This window comes from Psammomys obesus, unplaced genomic scaffold (assembly GCF_907164565.1).
Source record: "Psammomys obesus unplaced genomic scaffold, mPsaObe1.curated_primary_1811, whole genome shotgun sequence".
In the NCBI taxonomy this organism is placed as follows: domain Eukaryota; kingdom Metazoa; phylum Chordata; class Mammalia; order Rodentia; family Muridae; genus Psammomys; species Psammomys obesus.
Genome location: NW_026585504.1, coordinates 15,689,410 through 15,709,023, shown reverse-complemented (window position 1 = coordinate 15,709,023; position 19,614 = coordinate 15,689,410). Strand labels below are relative to the sequence as shown.

General features: G+C 48.7%; 1 protein-coding gene across 1 annotated transcript in view; it reads right to left on the bottom strand.

Annotated features, from left to right (window-relative positions):
• Positions 1-2,480: 2,480 nt before the first annotated feature.
• Positions 2,481-19,614, bottom strand: part of Ehd4 (EH domain containing 4) — a 63,301-nt gene continuing 46,167 nt past the window's right edge. Inside the window, exons 4-6 of the mRNA XM_055592517.1 lie at positions 15,767-16,179; positions 9,152-9,316; positions 2,481-4,817 (exon numbers count right to left, since the gene is read on the bottom strand). Of these exons, the coding sequence (XP_055448492.1) occupies positions 4,281-4,817; positions 9,152-9,316; positions 15,767-16,179 (1,115 nt within the window). The 3' untranslated portion in view covers positions 2,481-4,280. The remainder of the gene's footprint in view (positions 4,818-9,151; positions 9,317-15,766; positions 16,180-19,614) is intronic.

Sequence of the window (19,614 nt, the reverse complement as noted above, 5' to 3'; positions counted from 1 at the left end):
GGTGGCTTCTTCTGGCTTCTACAGGCACCAGGTCCTCATGCAGTGCACATTCATACAGGCAAGCACCTGTACACATAAAAAATAAAAATAAAAACATCTGCGCTGGAGAGATGGCTCAGAGGTTGAGAGCACCGTCTGTTTTTCCAAAGGTCCTGAGTTCAATTCCCAGCAGCCACACCGTGGCTCATAAGCATCTATAATGAGATCCGGTGCCCTCTTCTGGCCTAGAGGCACACATGCAGACAGAATACTGGATAAATAATAAATAAATAAATCTTTAAAAAATTAAACAAATCTTAAAAATAAAGGAGTTGTTGGATGGGACTAAAGGACTGCTCTCCCTCTTCCCCACACCTTTCCCTGGCTCAGTGGTAGCTAAAGCCACTGCATATTGTACCTGTGAAAGGTCAATGGCCTCTGGAATCTTTGCCAAGAGACTGAGCTTTCTATTTGAGCTAGATTAAACCATTCAGATGGAGTGTATTGGTCCATAGCTGAAAAAGTCTAGTAGGAAAAGGGCTTCAGGTGCCGTTTGACCTAGTATCCCAAAAATGTCACTGCAGATCTGGGTTTTCTATGCCTTGCTAAATGCCTCCTCCCTGTCAGCCCAGCCTCCCCCCTGCTCCCCTCATTTCGGTGCTATTGATAGCATTTTACCAAGGCTGCTTTACATTACAGTTCTAGACAGGAGGGAATATACAGACATCTTCCTAAGTGCTGGCTCTTGAGAACTGAATTGGGGCCCATATATATTTTTGTACTTGTGTCTGTGACTAGGATGAATGGACTACTCTGATTGGCTTAAGCTAATCAGGATCCATCTTGGAAAAAGGGGAGAGGTCTACTCTACCCAGACATCATGGCTCTGGAGAAGAGTGAAAAATTACTGTGCTGTGCCAAATGACAGTGCAGGTTGGCATCATCACAAGAATCTGTGGGTGACAGTGGTAAAAGTCCAAGGGCGGCTGCAGGTGATGTAGACCTGAGAGGCAGAGGAACTTGAGGTGTGTGAGAGATAGGTCTGCGTCTCAGGGATGTGCTCAGCGATGCCCCACCCCCACCCCCACCCCCAGCAGGCCCCCCCTCCACAGTCCATCCCCCCGGGCTCCTACGCTCCCCCAGGTGGGGTCGTGAGCCTGGGTAGGGTCCGCCCCCCCCCCCCCCCCCCCCCAGTGATGTGACTCACTGTGAACTCTCTTCCCCAGAAAGGCTGCAGGAGGAATTGGGGCCACAGGGATGGCATGAAGAAGAGGCATGCCTTTCTAGACTCTTCCATCTCCTTTCAAAATAGACCCGAGAGAGCACCGTCCTCTTGAAAAGCGGGCACAGTTACAAGAAGCTTGAGCCAGTGGGGACTGACACTCTTAAATAAAAGTTTTTAAAAACAGAAGCACTGTGTGATTTTCTGTTGCTGAGTACTATGTAACCTGACATCCTCTTGAATGGGGCCCTGGAATACCTGACTAAACTCAGGCTACCTGTTCTGGGATCCTGCTGATGGGCATGACGTGATGGTACCTGGCCATCTGCCTAGCCCAAGAGCCAGGCTATGTCCACATGTCTAAGCATGGCTTCTTTCTCCTTGGGCTCAGCAGGTCTTCACTGCAAGGTGAGAATGGCGGGAGCTGGCTGAAGGGAGGCTTCACCTCCCTTCCTTCACTGAGAGCACACAGCAGGTGTACAGTCACAGACTACACACTTCTCCCTTCCCTCTTGTCTGTCAACACTCTGAGGTGGCTTCTTTGAGAACTGGGGTGATCTGATATGGGGGGTTAGATATGGAATGTACTGAAGGCTCGGTCAGCAGAGAGTTGACTGGGTCATAAGGGTTCTGGATTTCTCCACAGATGAAGATGGGGGGATAAGCAAGCAGGTCCCTGAGGCATGCCTTTGGGTCTCCGCTTCTCGGCTGCCAAGGGGCAATGGCCTCCTTTGCCATGTGCTCCTCCTGCCTGACCTCTGCACACGGTGATGCGGCAGTTAGCCCACTGCTGACCTCTGTGCTGAATTCTCTCAGTTGGCCAATTTAAACTTTCCCTCGTCGAAACTGAATTCTATCAAGTATTTCTGTGACACGTACAGAACTAACACATGAGGGTAGGGCAATACAGTCCAAGTGAGCAGATGCAGCGGGCAGGAGGGAGTGCTTTGAACAGTCTAGGAACTGTGCGTTGGTCCTGGGAAGATACAATCTTTCATTTGATCACCATCTCTGGTGGTTTTCTTTCTGGCAAACTTATGAACAGGAGAATATTCGGCAAGTAGAGCTCTGGTTGCTTTTTGCCCAAGGACATCACCAGGTCAGGGCAGGGTAGGCTCAGCTGCCAGGCTTATCCCGGCAGATGACAGAGAGAAGCAGGGAAGGAGATCCCACAAATCTCAGCCCGCTGTCCCTGTCCAGGACAACTCTACAGCTGTTCTGTACAGAAGCAACTTGGTCATCTCCACACAGAACACATGGACACACTTTAGAGACAGACTCATGAGACATACGTTTGTGCTTATATTTATGTAGATAATATGACAACGGTGCAGTGAGAAAGCAGCAAGACAAATGGGAGGAAGGGCAGCCCTCCCAGGCACCACCCCCCCTTGGACACGAGGGTCCTCACACCACAGGAATGCCTATGTAGTTACAGCCCCAAGGACCAAACATTTCCCTCTGTGTGTCCAAATAACCAAAATGTTGCTCACTCGGGGTAAAAAGCACACCATGTTTCCTTTACAACTATTATTTAGAAAGTAAGATAGGGAGTGTGAATGGTGACAAAAATGTTATTTCTGGTTTTGAAGCAGAGTGCCATCACACTAATAATGTAGTTCAGGCTGGCTTCAAACTCACGGTAATCCTCCTGCATCTGCCTCCCAAGTGCTGGAATAATAGGTGTGAGCTTTTAGCATTTTCCCTTAAATCATCAGTTCTGACCCTGAAGTTGCCAGAGGCAGGCAATTAAGCATGAGAGTATCTTTTTCTGAAGATTCAGGGGCACTATTCAGATTCATTCATTTCAGGTACTGTCATGGCTGGGCCATGCGGTCACTGCTGTGCTGTGATGGGAGGCAGACCCTGAACCTGACTAAGTGGGTCAAAGAGAGTTACAGGCTTGGGAAACCCCTGAAGAGTCAGGGGAGGTATGCATGCAGCTCAATCCGGGCCCAGATAGGCACTCCTGATGTGAAGCACACTAGCTTGGAAGAAAAAGTGTTACACAAAAGATTTCTGCAGAGAGGCTTCATCTTGTGAGAAAAACACAATTAGACATAATGAAATGCATATTTTTTCCTTTAAAAATCAAACAACAGTATCAATCATCAAGATACTGATCTCTTTAATTGATAGCTCAGGATGGGGCTGGTCTGTCTTTACCTGGGTCCAAAGGCTCTGGGACTCCACACAAATCAAGCCATGGCTTTGTTGAATTTAAATTCTGCCACCTACCAAAAAGCCTTGAGGACATTCAATGATTGAAGGGCACACTTAGTGACAGATGGGAACTGTCTCTTCTCAAGTCTGAAAAACTGACTGCTGCAACCTACTGGGTGAACTGGGAAGAGAAGGCAGTCCTCAGACTTCAACATGATCTTGGAAGAGGTCTGGCCAGGGGCTGACAGAGGTCATGAATTCCAAATTCCTAACTAAATCCAGCTTTGCTGGGAGGAAAATGTGGCAGGGTCAGGCAGCAGGTTCTCCTGACCTGGCTGCCTGCTGTCTGGGGACTGCAGAAGGGATGGGCCCACACAGACATGATATATCCTTTTTTAAACCTGGTAGTCTTCTCTTTGGTGTCAGTCTATAGAGAGCAGAAACCCTCTGCTCTGTTCCCTCCCCTGTAACAGGAAACGCAGTAAGAAAAATAAATTAGGTAATTCTGATACCTCTTGGTGCCCTCTGAAGGACAGAGGGTCACGGTGATGAACTGTCCAGCACAGGCCCTGAAGACTCCAGTGAGTCTCCAGCTCACTCCACAAGCTCACCAGCCTGTGTCCACCAGCCTATGTCCACACCTACATTCTTCATTGGATAATTTCTTTTTCTTCTGAGACTTTAATCTCCATATCTAGATACTGCTCTTCTCAATATTTTGATAGAAATTTAGAGATTTCAGAGGTAAAAGGACCTCATCCAGCATCCAGGATCTGCCCTCCCTGACCTACCTACCTATGAGGAAACTGAGACATGGAGAGGGCAGAGCCTTGGCCAAGGACATCCAGCAAGTCGGTGGCAGAGCAGACTTCAGGCCCAGGCGCCGCCCCCCCGCCCCCGCCCCGGCTATGCACCCTCAGTCAGCCTTTGGCAGGGACTTCCTGTGAGAGGGGGGCACGAGGTGTGGCGGCAGGGTGTTAGGGAGCTCGTAGCCGTCCAGCTTGATCTTGATGAGGTGCTTGGCCAGCGCAAACTCCTCCTCATCCAGCATGCCGTCGCAGTCACAGTCAGCGAGTTTCCAGATCTTGCCTAGGACGCTGTTGGGCAGTTTGGAGGTCACCATCTCCTTCTTGGCGTTGACGCCAGATATCTTGCCATTGATGGGTGACAGGGTATAAAAGAGTTCATCATAGACAGGCTTGTCTTTAGCCACAACCCACTCTTCCTCATCAGCACCCTCCTTGGCCCCCTCCCCATAGCCCTGGTTGAAGGGCCCCTCTGTGGTGCCATCAAAGGCACCTCCCTGCACCATCTGCGTGGGCATGTTCATCTCCTCCTGGCTGATGAGGCTCATCAGGGATGAGATCTTGTTGGTCAGCATGTTGTCCACAGCCTCGATCAGCTTGGGCTTCAGTGAGTGGAACTTGGTGAAGTCATATTTCTCAAGCTGTTCCTACAGGAGGGGAAACCAGATTTGGAGTTATGTCCTCTGCAGGAGGTGCTGGAGGAAACTAGGTCTCCCTTAACACAGATATCCCATCACGCCCTGTGCCAGCAGAAGACCTCTTTGCTGGGGCTACGTGTCCAAGCTCACCAGATGCAAGAGGGGCTTAGGATCAAGAATCAAGCTTCAGGGTTGAAATGTGGCTGTTCATACGGTAGCTGCTCTTTCTGGTGCCTGCCAGAGTTGCAGGGACCCCTTAAGACTGTGGAAATCGTTCACCTGCACCTAGTGCCCTGGAGCACTGTGTTCTCAGAAAGGCTCTACCACAAACGTCACTCACTTCCACGACAATCCAGAGTGAAAAAGGACAGTACCATACTGTCGAAGACCCACAACCGCTAACTCTTTTCTATGCTTTATTAAAAACCCAGGGACTATATCTAAAGAAAAATTAAAAAACAAACCCCCCAAAAACTTATTATTTGACAATCTTGTAGCTGGCTGTGTATGGTTCCACACACCCATAGTTCCGGCACTCAGAGGGCGAAGACTGTAGTGTTGCTGCATGCTTGAGGCTTTTCTGGTCTACACAGCAGCACCCTCTCTCAATTCCCCTGGCTCCTGATAAAAAGAACTTTGCCTTTGGATTATTTGAAAATAATAGTGATGAAGCCTGGGGCACATGCTCCTTAGCTTTAACCTTTTAGGAACGAACCTAGAAGGTTGCGAAACTGGAAACCTGTAGGAAAACCCCACAGAAGGCTCTCCAAGAAGGCACTGTTGGGGCTCTGGGAATCTTACGGCTGTAGACTAGTTATTTCAAAAGTACGGGCAAATGAGCACCAGTTGAAAGGTAGGCAGCAGGGCTGAGCATCGCCAGCAGGTCACAAGAGCTCCCCACCCCATCTCTTTGGAGAAGTGGCCGGTCAGTAGACCAGGGGCTCTAGGAAGGGTTGGAGAACTCAGCCACTGCCCTTCCGGGGTGGAGCCACCTGCTGGGGAGGAGGGTCACAGAGGCTATCTGGGTAGTGATAGAGAGCCCGGTCTACCCAGTTTCTCTTTGCTTACGCATACATTCATACTTGTATTCACCCATCCGCCCACCCACCACTTATCCATCGTTCACGCAGCCATCGCCTACCCACCCTGTATTACCGCCCTATCGCTCGCTGTGCATCAGACATTTTCCCCCTAGGCCCAGGGATGGGCTCTGCTTTAAAGGAGCCTTGGTCACACTGGAGGAAGAAGACACCAGCTGTTCAGTGTGCGCTTTCAGAAAAGACTTGTGCGAAAAGGATAACATGAAATACAAAAAGTCAGTAGAAAGGGAAGACTGAGCAATTAGAAGGGGGAAGGGATATCACACAGGTGTCTGAAGCTAAGGAAAGCGGTTTCCTGCAAAAATATATAAACTCAGAATCCTGGGTTTCTCAGACACCCAGAGAGGACCTTATTTATTCATTGCTGTGACAGATGAGACTGGGGTTGAACTTTCTCTGTCCTTGAACTGGGAGATTTGCCTAGGGCTTAACATCAGCAGACTTAAAGACCTAATGAAAACTAGTCTTCCATGTTTTTCCCTAGTAAATGCAGAAGCATTGAGAATGTGTGTGTGTGTGTGTGTGTGTGTGTGTGTGTGTGTGTGTGTGTATACCTGTGCACACAAGGAGGCCAGAGGCAGGTGTCAGACATGTTCCTCTACATTCTCAGCTGATTCTTTTGGGGCAGGGTCTTTCTCTGAACCTTGACGTGTATTTCTTGGGTAGGAGAACAAAATTTGTGATCTCAGGGTGTGTGGTAGGGCAAGAATTCTGGGGTCACGTTGGGAAGGGAGCCCCGGCACTTAGACTACAGGGGAACAGAGCCAAACACTGACAGCTGTTGTGTCTTCACAACGGCCCTCCCAACAACCTTCGAGCAGCCAGCACTGTGCTACTTAACTGCTGTGCTGCTCCAGCCCAGCTCGAGCCCTCGAGCGGCCTGCTTTCTGAAGTAAGTTCTGGGTTCTGAGTCCTGCGTGCTCACTGCTTGATGAGAGCCATCAGGCCATCACCTCCACCCTCGGCACCAAACAGTGCTGCCAGTACCCAGGACTTCTGCTGACAGTGTCACAGCTGAGAGGACAAAGGGGCCAGTTGAGAAGGAGGGATTACAGGCCTTCCTACATAAAAATTCCAGTGCTACTGAGTAAGTAGTCTGAATTCCCCTGGGTGCAGGAACACCTACCCCAGCCTTGGGGAATGAGTCTGAGCCCTGAGCACAGAGGGTGCCTGTCTGGCAAACAGACACATGGGGATTACAGCTGCCTAAAAATGTCTACCAGCCTGCAGAGGAGGGGGATTCTGATGGCAGGTGTTTGAAGAAACAAGGGGCAAGCGGCCACAATTGTGCAGGAACGACTAGAAAGCAGCAGCTACGTCTGCCCAGAAAGCATACAGGAAATAAACCCTACACTATGGTCCCTGTGGTCCTTACAGACCTCAGCAGGGGTGTGGAGGGGTGGAAGACACGCTCCCCCCCCCAGGCTGGTTTTCAAATGTGTGGGAGCAGGGCACATGGGGATGGCTCTGCTGCCCTCTGCTGTCATGACATCGCAACAACTGAGTGAGCAGTTACAGTACAGCATTTCTAGTGTTATCAAGCTGCAGGGCAGTCATCCCGTAACAGGCCAGGTTCCCTGGGAGCAGGACACAGGCAGACACAGGCAGACACAGGCAGTCTGTTCTGGCACTAAGGGAACTAAAACACACGCTTGGCTTGGTATAACAGATGTGAGACCCCTGACCAGGGCGCGCTCTCTCTCTCTCTCTCTCTCTCTCTCCCTCCCTCTCTCTCTTTTGAGACAGAATTTCTCTGTGTAGCCCTGGCTGTCCTGGGACTTGCTGTGTAGACTGGGCTGGCCTTGAACTCACAGAGATCCTGCCTCTGTGCTGGAATTAAGGGTGCATGTCACCACCATCTGGGAGAACATAGACCTGAAACCAGCTGTGGTGAACCCTCCTCACGACCCTGACATATGCCCAGTTCCTGTTATTTCCCAGCTTTATCCTCTACATCTGACCCCCACACAGCTGGTGTCAACGGAATGCCCGTTGCTGAAGATGGTAGATCCTCAACAGCCTCAGGGGAAGAAGCATGCTCAGCATGTATTTACTGAGCACCTACTACGTGGAAGAGCAGCAGGTCTCAACCTGGGAGTCACAACCCCTCTGGGAGTCATATATCCGGCAACCTGCGTATCAGATATTTACATTACGATTCATAACAGTAGCAGAACTGCAGTTAATGAGGTAACAACAAGGTAATGTTATGGTTGGGAGCCGCTGTCTAGAGGAAGGGAAAGTAGAGTGAGCATGACATGGGTATTGAGCTCATGGAGTTATAGACTTGCAAAGACACACTGAACCACACAGATGGAATCAGGAGTTACACTGAAGCCCACGGCATCCATGTTGTAGCAAGGGGTATGTCACTGGGGCAAAGACTCAACTATTCTTACTCTTATCTTAAATGTCTGCCCATTGGTGTATTCTAGAGACTAGAACAATGCTTGGTCCCGGTAACTAACATTTCCTGGATGAATGACTAAATGAACACAAACGGACATAGCATCTCTCAGGCTGGGGCTCCTGCTCTGCCTGGGCTCACTGAAGATACCAAGTGTGGGTCCTGACCATGGGATTTTCAACATAGGCTTAGACTCACCCAGTATACAGCTAAATGGGCTGTGGCTGCTCCTGAGACTCTGGCTTCCCTAACTCCTTCCGCAGGGATTGTCCCTTGACCCAGCTCTGGGGACCTGGTGTCCTCTGACCCACACAGGCCTGGAATAATTTTCACAAATATCTACAGGTTCAGAGTCTGTTTATGTTATAACAGCTGGTCTCAGGGTAAAATCTATATTTAGTCTACCTAGCAGTTTTTGAAAAATTAAGACCAAATTTGAAAGGTGATTTACATACAAATCTAGACTTCGGCTTCTTATGACCGCACGGATTCATATCCCCAGAGGACAGTGACTCCCAGACTAGACACGACACCCCCACATAGATGGGCCATATATCCTTCAATCTTCCTTGGCCTGCAGGACCCCAACAAGTTCCCCTTCTGCAGCTGCAGAGTCATTCTCCTTGTAGACATACTCTGGGAACCCACATCTCTCCTAGAGACGAGAAAACAAACAGCCAGGGATGCCATGGCTATCTCTTCCTGTGACCACACAGCTGGTGGCTGCAGGCACCCAAGTTCATGTCATCTGCTTTGCAGAGAGTACCGTGGCTCTGTGCAGATGGAACCAGAGCTCCCACCACCTCCTCATGACACTGTGATGGGGCTCCCAGTACCTGCATGGCCTTGACCTCAGGGAAGTCCCCCGCAGAAATCTGGTACTCTCGCTGCAGGTAAACGTAGATTTCTGGAAGCCTGGAGATGAGTTCTCGCTTCTTGTTTTCTTTTCCAAATACATTTGGCATTTCCTTCTTCAGGTAGCTGATGATGTAGGCATGTACCTAAGGGGGATATGTCAGGTCAACACACAACACACTCCTCGAGGGAGGAGATGAACGAGACCCCATTCCCATGGGGCACTCTGATTCGTAACCACAAACAAAGGTGAGAACCCAAGAGCCCAACCTCCTAAGGGCAGCTAGAACGTGCTTCTAGAGAGCTGGTCTGGAACAGGTAATCTGAGAGCTGGACTTGAGGAAGGGCCAGAGGAACCAGATATGCTGAGACCACACAGGGAGGGTGAGCACAGAGAACCCCAACATCGAAGGCTGGGTTAGGGGGAGCACAGGTCTGAGCTGGGTCCCGTGAAGAACAGTAGGAGATGTGTGAGTACAGCGAGATGAGGGTGCTAATGAGGTGGGTGTGGATCTGGGGTGGTATCATGCACACGGTCCAGGGACGGGAGAGGTGGGCTGCATCCAGGCCTCGCTCAGCAGGCATTGGAGCCACGGGAGGATTCCCAGTGAGGCTCTGCTGACCTAGTGCTAGCACTAATGATGGTTCTCCAGGGTCAGAGAAGTTGGAATCCCGGTGAACGGTGCAATACTTGACCGAGAACCAGGTGGGGTGAGGCAAAGCCGCACAGAGAATGTCCCTAGAGATCATGTCTTCAAGTGTACCCCCCAAGAAAGGGCAACTGACTGTACCCTCACAGGAATGGTTCTGTTATCTGGGCAGGAAGCAAGCAGACCCCTAGCAGGAAAGATCTCCACTGTGACTAACCAGAAAAGGCAGAGAGAGTCTCACCTGTGCCTGAGAGCACCAGGAAGTGAAACTAGAGGCTGACTCATTTACCTACACAGGAGCGGTGTCCTGTGAGCAATGAAGTCAGAGTGATCATGGGCGCAGCACTTCAATGGGCAGAGTGCTGAGAGCTTCACCGTGGCACTGAGGGTTTTCTGTTTGAGACCAGTTGCCTGGGATCAGGCAGGAGGAACAGCTCTCTCGGGGGAGGAAACCCAGATACATGAAAGGGAAGCTCCCCAAACCCCTAAGGGGGAGCAATCTTCCCAGGAGGGTACTGTCTGGCCTGGGTCACATGCTTCCCTCACTTTTTCCGCTTACTTCAAACTTCAGATCAGTAAGTTGTGTTGACTACAAAGGTTTTCTTTATAGAATTTGAAATTAACAGAAGCCAAATAAATAACTAGAGGAGGAAAGGATGAATAATAGACCGATGGTTTTAAAAATTAAACAACTAGGCAGAGTTGGAAATGTCTCGAAGGAAAACAGACTTAATTAGAATATTGGAGAAGAAGGACATTGGAGACAGTGAGTGGATTCATCCCACCGCTCGGCTGAGAGCCGCTGAGTGTACGTGCATGTTGGGTGGGGTCAACAGAATTTGAACAGCAATGCAAGTGCATGCAGTGTTCAGAGGCCATCTGAAAATACACGCGTTAGGCTGCATGACTGTTGCGTCAGGACCAGTTTCTCAAATGGTGGTTGCTTCACTGAATGTAGGGGCTATTTAAAAAACTGACAACAGTTAACGCTGTGTGAATACATGACAACCAAGAATTAACTCGAAATCAAACGTGTAACGAATTCGAGGTGCTTTTCACTTGCCCCTGTGTTAATACTGTGTGACTTCATGGCAACTTTGGTTCTGCGAACACAGCACGTGTACTTTGCGCTCTGCATGATGTCACAGCACACGGTGACAGCAAACTGTCTGAAACACTCTGCTCAGACTGGGGCTGTTGTTTGTGGGTTTACGGTAATACCCCCCTCTTTTCCCTTTCAGTTAATGCCGAGCATGGTAACTCATGTCCGTAAACTCGGCCCTTAGGAAACTGAGACAGGAAGACTACCATGGGTTGAGGCCAGCCTGAGCTACCCAGTGAGGCCTATCTGTCACCTGCCCCTGCTAACCAAATTTAATAGTAAACCAGAGACCCAAAAGGTGAAAACGGAAGATTGAGAGAAGCAGCCAAGTCCTGCTGAGCAAGGGTTCCTTCAGATCAAAGCTGGTACCAATAAGACACGTGATTCCAACAGCCTTAGAGAGGACTTAAAGGGGCCTTTAGAGGCATCTGAGGTCAGCCTTCAGAGAGACAGGTTTCCATATATAGGCTTGAGCACAGACCTCCACAAAGCCCAGGCAGTGATGGAGCTATTTTTAAAGCCTTGCAGTGGATAAGCATTAAAGGGCTCATCACCACACACCGCATACTTCAGCCTCTATCTGCCCGATGAGCTACAAAATGCCCAACTTCTCCTAAAAGGAACTTGACCCTGCAAACAGGAAAGCCAGGCTCTGCACACTACATGTGACCGAGAGGAAAATATGTCTTTGAAGAGCGAACTAAATTCCACAGAACTCTAGTGACCCCTGAAAGTCACTGAGCTCTCTTCCCTCATGCTCACCCACTCCTTCCTCAAAAGCTGCTTTGTTTTCTTGTTGAGTGAAGATTTCCAAATGGGGGGCGGTGCTTTCCCAACCTTGTGCAGGATGGGGTCTGGCAGTAAATTTGCCTCACTTTTTGGCTTTTGTTCATGTATCCCATAAGGAAGTTTGAGATCCGCACAAGTTTATAAAAGAATAAAACTAAATTCTACTTCCAAAACTTGTATTTGGACTTTCCTAAAATAGCTTACTCTGAAGAATCACACAGTAAGCTTTGACTGGCATTGAAGAGAGAGCAAACAGACTTCTGGCAGGCTACCTCTCTACCTGACAGAAGGTGAGGCGATGAGAAGGCTCACCCAGACCACATGAAGGTCTTTTGTTCCTTAGAAGACAGCTTTGAAAACACACAAATAGAAAAGACAGAGAAATTACCTAATTTCCAGCCTTTTTGTTTGCATTATTAATTATTTTAGTGAGTGACTAAAATAAAAACACAAGCCAGGTGGTGGTGACGCACGCCTTTGATCCCAGTGCTCAGGAAGCAGAGGCAGGTGGATTTCTGTGAGTTCGAGGCCAGCCTGGTCTACAGAGCGAGTTCCAGGACAGCCAAGGCTACACAAAGAAATTCTATCTTGAAAAAACAAAAACAAAAACCAAACCAATCCAAACAAATAAAAAGCCCTCTAGGCCACAGAGCACCAAGGAGGCCAGGAGAGGAGCACAGACACTTGGAGCCCTCAGAGGATGTATGGATCTACTAATACCTTGACTTTGGGCTTCTGGTTTGCCATTTGGCCTCTGGTAGAGCAGCCACAGGAAACTTACACATCCTATCTGGTCCATGATTTTCCCAGCCCTTAGTGTAGTCCTCCGTGTGGACTTTTCCTTCCCTTTGGGAACAGAAGCCAGGGCCTTGAGCACACTAGCAAGCTGCCCTACTGCTGAGCTACATCCCCAGCCTACTCCTTGCTGCTTTAAGAACAATAAACGACAAAGCTCACAAGTGGAACGTGAACTTGCAGCTGGATGGCTAAGGGCACAGCTCCGTAGAGCACCCACTTAGCATGTGCCATGCTAGGGCCTGAGGCCACTGCGTTCAGTTCTGCTTCTTATCCAGCCCAGGCAGCTTCCTGTCCTGATGCTCTGCTCTGGGATTGCGACAGACCACGTGCAAATGGCACTGGGGAGCTGGTGATGGAAGCAGTTGTGCCTTAAACATTTTCCTCTGTGAAAAGGAACAAACCAGATACTATTCTTAGGAAGAGAAGAATATGCTGTTTCTTTTCCCATAAGTAAGCTCAGCAAGTTTGAGCATCTGCCCCCCACATCTGCACAAGGGTTTTCATTATTCAGCGTTAGAACAGAGGCATTTTGTGCCACACTAACCTAGGCCATGATGGTCTGCTCCAAGGGTCAGCACTTAGGAATGGCAGGGAACACTGCCATGCTGTGGTACTTGGCATTTTCACCCAGCTCCCTATTCACACTCATATTCATTCTCATATTTCTCTCTCTCTCCCTCTGCCTCTCTCTCTTTTTATGGCTGAATATAGCCGCGTTTGGAGTCACTGGCCTAACTGGTAAGCTTAAAATGCCCACAGACATTAAAGTCTGTGAATTTGCAAACTCTACAGGAGCTTTGACCAGGAAATGACTTAGGCTAGCTGGGTGGTGGTGGTGCACCTTTGATCCCAGTGCTTGGAAGGCAGAGGCAGGCAAATCCCTTGAGTTCAAGGCTAGTCTGGACTATAGAATGAGTTCTAAGACAGCCAGAGCTATACGGATAAACCCTGTCTCAAAAACAAACAAACAAACAAACAAACAAACAAAAAACACAACAAAAAGATAATTTAGACTTTATATAGATTCCCTAAAGGTTAAATTCATTTATAATGGCTAAAAAGAGAAATACCACGTGCCAAAGGGTCATTGAACAGGCAAAACTAGAAAGACTTCTTGTCACCGGGTATTAGGCCCATGGTAGTGGGCCTTTCAGGAGAGCTGCAGAGAAGTGGTTTCACAAACTAGTTAGAGCAACTGCCTTGCAGGGCTAGAACAAAGTGGCACAGAGTTCTGAGAGGAAATAAGCTTATACCAGGGAGAAAGGAGAGAGAGTGGGGGTCTCATAGCACCTGGCAGACTCAAGTAAGCTTGGCGACACAGGGAAGAAAGTGCATGCCCTGGGCTGTAAGAAAGGGAACCAAGAGGTTGTGCACTGTGAGTATGGGGCAGTGGGCGTCCAGGGCAGGTCTCTTCAGACACAGGAGCATGCACACTTGGCAGCAGCAGGAAGATAGCTACTGAGGAGAAATGAGGTGCTGAAAGGCCCCTGGCTGTCTGGGGAGCCATCCCTGCTTCCCTTGGACAAGCACCTAGGAACCATTCTGAGTTCCATATGGGCAAGTACCCATTCCTTGGTCAGTTCAGTTCCTCACGCTATAACAAGGGTGCCCTGAGTGCCCCCCCCAGACGTACTCTTCAGCTCTGGCCTGGGCACGCCCTACCTGTGTCGTCTAAATGAGCCACAGATGTAGAACACTCCGGAGGCTAACCCAGTGCACCCAGGCCAGACTGGAAGTCAGGATTGTGGGGCTGATTTTCCCTGCTTTTTTTTTTTTTTTTTTTTTTTTTCCAGCAGAATAGCAAGAGAAGGGAGTTGACTCTACTTTCTGACCAAGCTCCAATGGGTGTGGAGCAGCCTGCGTACTGGTGCCAGCTGGAGTCCTGGGCCCAGAGCAGAGGGCTAGACTAACAGCTGGGGGAGTGTGTTTCAGTCCTAGCTTCTCACCTAATGGTTTGGGGGAGTCTGAAGAGGTCACTTTGTCTCTGAAAAATCAGGAAGTCAGTACAGCCCCTGGATCTCAGCTGATGATAATGACACCTGAGAAGCGCATGCCCTCATGTGTGTCCATACAGATCTATGGCCACATACCCTCCTGAGTCAACAGCTATGGGGCAGGGTCTGGAAACTCCATTGGTTAAAACTCTCGGATCAACCAGGTCAGACCCTCATTCTGGCAAAGGGCTCCAGGGTGCTTCCAGAAGTACAGGACAACTACATAAAACATACACAGATCTATAAGGAACTCCTCCTGACCCTATACTTTTAGAGGAGCGATCTGCTTTGCTCTTCATAGACATTACAGTATTGACTCTGCCACCTGTGGGGCTCAACAGACCGTCACATATTCACTTACGTGCTCACACGTACACACCATGGGCACATATTCCAGGGGCTGCTAGGCGGCTCAATCACGAGCCTCAGGTGACTTTGTTATAGGGCCCACAGTGAGTTACAGTATGGGCTACAGGCCAGAATGAGGATGGAGGGATCTGACACGCTCTAGTAACTGCCACCCCATCTCCCAGCTTCTAGGCAGTTCTGGGTTCTGGCCCTAAGTGAACAGTGACTAGTGGTGGCTTCCCAGCATCCCACAGGCTCTGGCTAGAATGCCAGCTTTTCTACACTGGGGAAATTGAGATCTCAGCATCCCAACATAATGCTAACATATTAGCTTTCTTTCAGCTGGTGCACTGACTGACCCTTCCCCATGTCCCAGCTGCTATGTTCAGCACGGTGTCACAGAGAATCCACGTAAGCACTGCGTGAAAGGCTCTGGTAGGCTCCAGGTTTCAGATTAAAAAACAGGCTTTGAAGCCCAGCTGTCTGCCTGAGGTCACAGGCTGGGACAGAAGCAGTGATTCCTGATTTTTTTTTTTTTTTTGGTTGTTTATTTTTATTTGTTCCTTTATTTATAGAGAAGGTCTCTGTGTGGCCCTGGTTGGTCTCAAACTCATAGAGATCCTCCTGCCTCTGCCTCCTGAATGCTGGGATTAAAAGTGCAGCAAGAGTATGGCGATTTTTTTTTTTTTTTTGGACAGGGTCTCACTGTGTAGCCCTGGCTGGCCTGAAACTCTCATGAAGACAAGGCTGGCCTTGACACTCACAAAGATCCACTTGCCTCTGCTGCCTAAGTGCTGGGATTAAAGCTGTCCACCAATCACATTCCCTCCCCAAACCTTCTGGGATAGAGCTACCCCAACCTACAGTGCAATCCAGTCCCAGCCCCAGTGACCGACTCAGTCATCTCCTGCTTACTTTGGCCAGCCTGGCTCGCTTGATGAGGTCGTTGAGTTTACGCACAGCAGCCTTCTGGGGCAGGCTCTGGATGTCTCTGAAAAGGTCCTGTGCCTCAGCCTCGAAGAGCCGGCGGTTGTCGGTGTTCTGCAGAGGCTGTGCCCAAAAGGAGCCAATGTAGACTCGAAGTACCTCAGGTGTGTTGATGACCTTGCCCAGAGACCACATGAGGGCCCCATAGACTCGCATCAGCTGCTGTGTGTCCACTTGGTCGGCCTTGTTCAGTACCACTCGGATTTTGTCATCCTGGCCGCGGAAGGCCTTGATCGCCTCTGAGAACTCATCTGAGATGTCCAATTTGTGAGCATCAAAGAGCAGGATGATCCGGTCAACCCGCTCAGCAAACCACTGTAGGACCTGGCAGAAGTCATATCCTGGGTGGAGAGAAGGGTCTGTTAGTGCACTGACCACCGTGGAGGGCGTGGCTGTTAAACAGGGCTGAATCTGAGGCAGCAGACCTATGACCTGGGAGTAATTTTCAGACGAGGTGCCCTGGGATGGACGTAGAGTTAACCCTGGGGACCTGGCACCCTTCCATGGAAGGGAACAGAATGGGGCGGCCAGTGTGATGCAGCACCACACAGACAAATTCACTTGGCACTCAGGACTCTGACTTCACCCAGCCTTTGGATCAGTGGCAAAACCGACCTCCAGCCCCAACACTGAAGACTGTGGGTTAAAGGCTCCCTCTCTGGTCAGGTCCCTCTTTTCAGAAAACATCTGAGATGAAGAAGGAAGAGAACTTGGAGGCCACCTGCAGTTTTCAGGGTTTGGCAAGCATGGGAACGGAGGAATTTCTTTTAGCCCAAGTTTATAGAGTGCTGTGGAGGTCAAGGGTTGTCTAGGAAAGGTTGTGATTGATATTTATCACGGGACTATTTATAGCTTAAATGTGTTTAAAAAGTATTTTAAAAATCTGTCACACAGAATATGGTCATTTGCCAATTTCTTTTTTAAAATGGCCAGGGCTACAACAAATCCCACTGAGTGTGTTGGCCACCTACCAATCTGTTCCAAATCAAGCAGTTAAGTAAACACTCTTGTTGAGGTCAAGACTTTCAGCCATCTCCCCCAAGGAAGCACGTTCCCAGGAGAGGCACGCAAGGAGGCCGGTACCAAAGGTTATTTTAATCTCAGGCTGCTCAGCTGCAGAGCCGCAGTCTCCATTTAGCCCACTGTAGCACAGTAGTTACCTCCTGCTGCCTTCCCAACTTGTTTTCCTCATTCCTTTCCATTTCTAATATTTTCAAACTCATGTTAAAATCTAAAAAATAATACTGTGCTGAGCTAGCTAACATATAATTTTAACACTGTGCCTTGCTTAATGCTGATAGTTTTAAAAATCAAGCTCGGTTTATTCAGATAACAAAATGCCAGACAGCAAAAAGAGTAAACTAGATCTTCACCTGTCAACATCGGAATCTCTACAAACATGCAACCACCACCACCACCACCACCTTTGGGGTTGCTAGAGAGATGGCTCAACGGTTAAGAGAACTGGCTGCTCTTCCAGAGGATCTGAGCTTGGTTCCTAGCACCCATGTGGCACCTAATAACTGCCTATAACTCCAGTTCTAGAAGATCTGACATCCTCTTCTGGCTTCTATGGGCATATACAATGATGCACAGACTTACATACAAGCAACATGCATACATATACAACAAAAATAAATAAGTCTTGAAAACATAAAATGTTAAATACCAGGCAATGCTCAGTATCCTATGGATATATTCTGCAGCAAAAGCCCAAACTGTTGGTATAAATCTAGGGTGCTGGCAGGAGATGGAGCATGGGGTCCTAAGGCAGATGAAGAAGTACCTAGGGGAGAATGCTTTTTTTTGGGGGGGAGGGAGAGAATGCTCTTTTAGGAAAAATAAAGAGGCTTGTGGGCTAAAGTTTTCACCCCTTTGTATAACAGGAGTGAAAGGGGCGCAGAAGATATACAAGCAGACTAGAGTTAATAAAGGGTTTGTTTTTGTTTGGTTGGTTTTGAAATAGGTCTCACTATCTCACGTTTGATGGCCTTGAACTCACAGAAATCTGCCTGCCTCTGCCTCCACAGTGCTGAGTGGGATTAAAGACGTGTGCCACCATGCCCTGCCAGCTATGTGGTTTAATAATAACAAAAATTAGGAAATGTGTGGTTAGGAATGCAGCTCAGCTGGCAGAATGCTTATCTAACATTCCTGAAGTTCTGGGTTCTGTGCCCAGCATGCACAAAGCAGATGTATTTGGTGCTATTCTCCTGGGAGCGAGTTGCAAGATCAGAAATCCAAGATCACTTTCGGCTACATCGCTGGTTTCAGGCCAGCCTGGGATGTACCAGTCCCCATTTCAAACAAAACACACACAAACCAAAAACCCAAATCCGATTCAGATGCACAGAAGCCCTCATGTGTCCCTCCACGGCCTTCCCTCCCTTCCTCCCCACCTGGTACTTATGCCATCGGACACAATGGAGACTTCCAATTCTCTAGTGTATCTGGCTACAGAACTCCTGATTTCTTGGGGACAAGGAGGGCAGAAGGAGTGCTCAGGATATGGGCCAGACTTGATTCTCATTTCCTTCAACAACCGGTTTGGATTGGAGCAAGAACCAAGATTTGCTGAATGGGTGACATAGTAGTATGTAAAGACAGAATCAAAATTTTCCCTGAGTTCTGTCACTCAAAGGCCAGACAAACTTGTCTGACAAGGTATCAAGAACCACTGTCATCTGGACTGACAGACAGCCCCAAACTACAGGTCACAGTAGCTGAACCTCAGCAGATAAATACCTGTCATTCAGGTGGCAGCAGGGTGGCTGGGACTCACTGACAGAGGGACCTATCTGGAAGTTGCTTTTCATGGTGGTGTGTGTGTGTGTGTGTGTGTGTGTGTGTGTGTGTGTGTGTGTGAGAGAGAGAGAGAGAGAGAGAGATCATCTATGAAGCCTCAGAAACATTCAGAGAAAATGCTATGAGCAGCAGCGTACTGAGAGAATGAGTCACTGTTCTGAACTCCCTTTCTGCTTGGAGGGGAGGGTCCTCCATGGGCCTCAGGTGTCCCTTTTCTTTGCAGGCTGGGACACAAGTAAGTCATCTAGACTTACACACTGTTATCTTTCTACCAGAGTGGAGGGTTGAGCCTCAAAGGAATGACGTGACAATAGGAGGGAACTCTTCTTATGGAGGTGAATGTATTCATGAAGGAAGATGTATCCATGTATTCAGTTCTTTCCTGAGCTTAGCTTTCCAACATCCCCATTAATTCTGTGAATGGCCCTGCTACTTTAAAGCAGTAGTTCTCAAACTGTGGGTCATAACCCTTTGACAAGGGTCTCTTAAGACCCCCGGAAAACACAGATATTTACATTATAATTCATAACAGCAACAGAATGACAGTTATGAAGTACAACAAAATAATTCAATGGTTGGGGTCACCACAACATGAGAAACTATATCAAAGTGTCTCAGCATTTAGGAAGGCTGAGAACCGCTGCTTTAAAAAGGTTCCTTTTCTTCTTAAAGTCACCAGAACCTACTTCTTTAATCAGTAGCCAGAAACCACAACTGATAACCCATTTCCCCCACATTTTAATACTTCTGAACACATCTTCCTCTCTGTGCCAAAGGAAGCTTGTCATCCTTGTTGATAAGTTGAAAGCGCAGTACTGCTCGTGTTGGCGTGGCTTTGCAGACACAGTGGCTCTGCCTCTCAGGCCACCTTGGTCGGTGACATGATATGTGTTAAACTATTACCTTAGATTAAAAATATGAACAATGAGATTCTGGGCCGGAGATGTAGCAGAGACAGAGAAGGCGAGGGA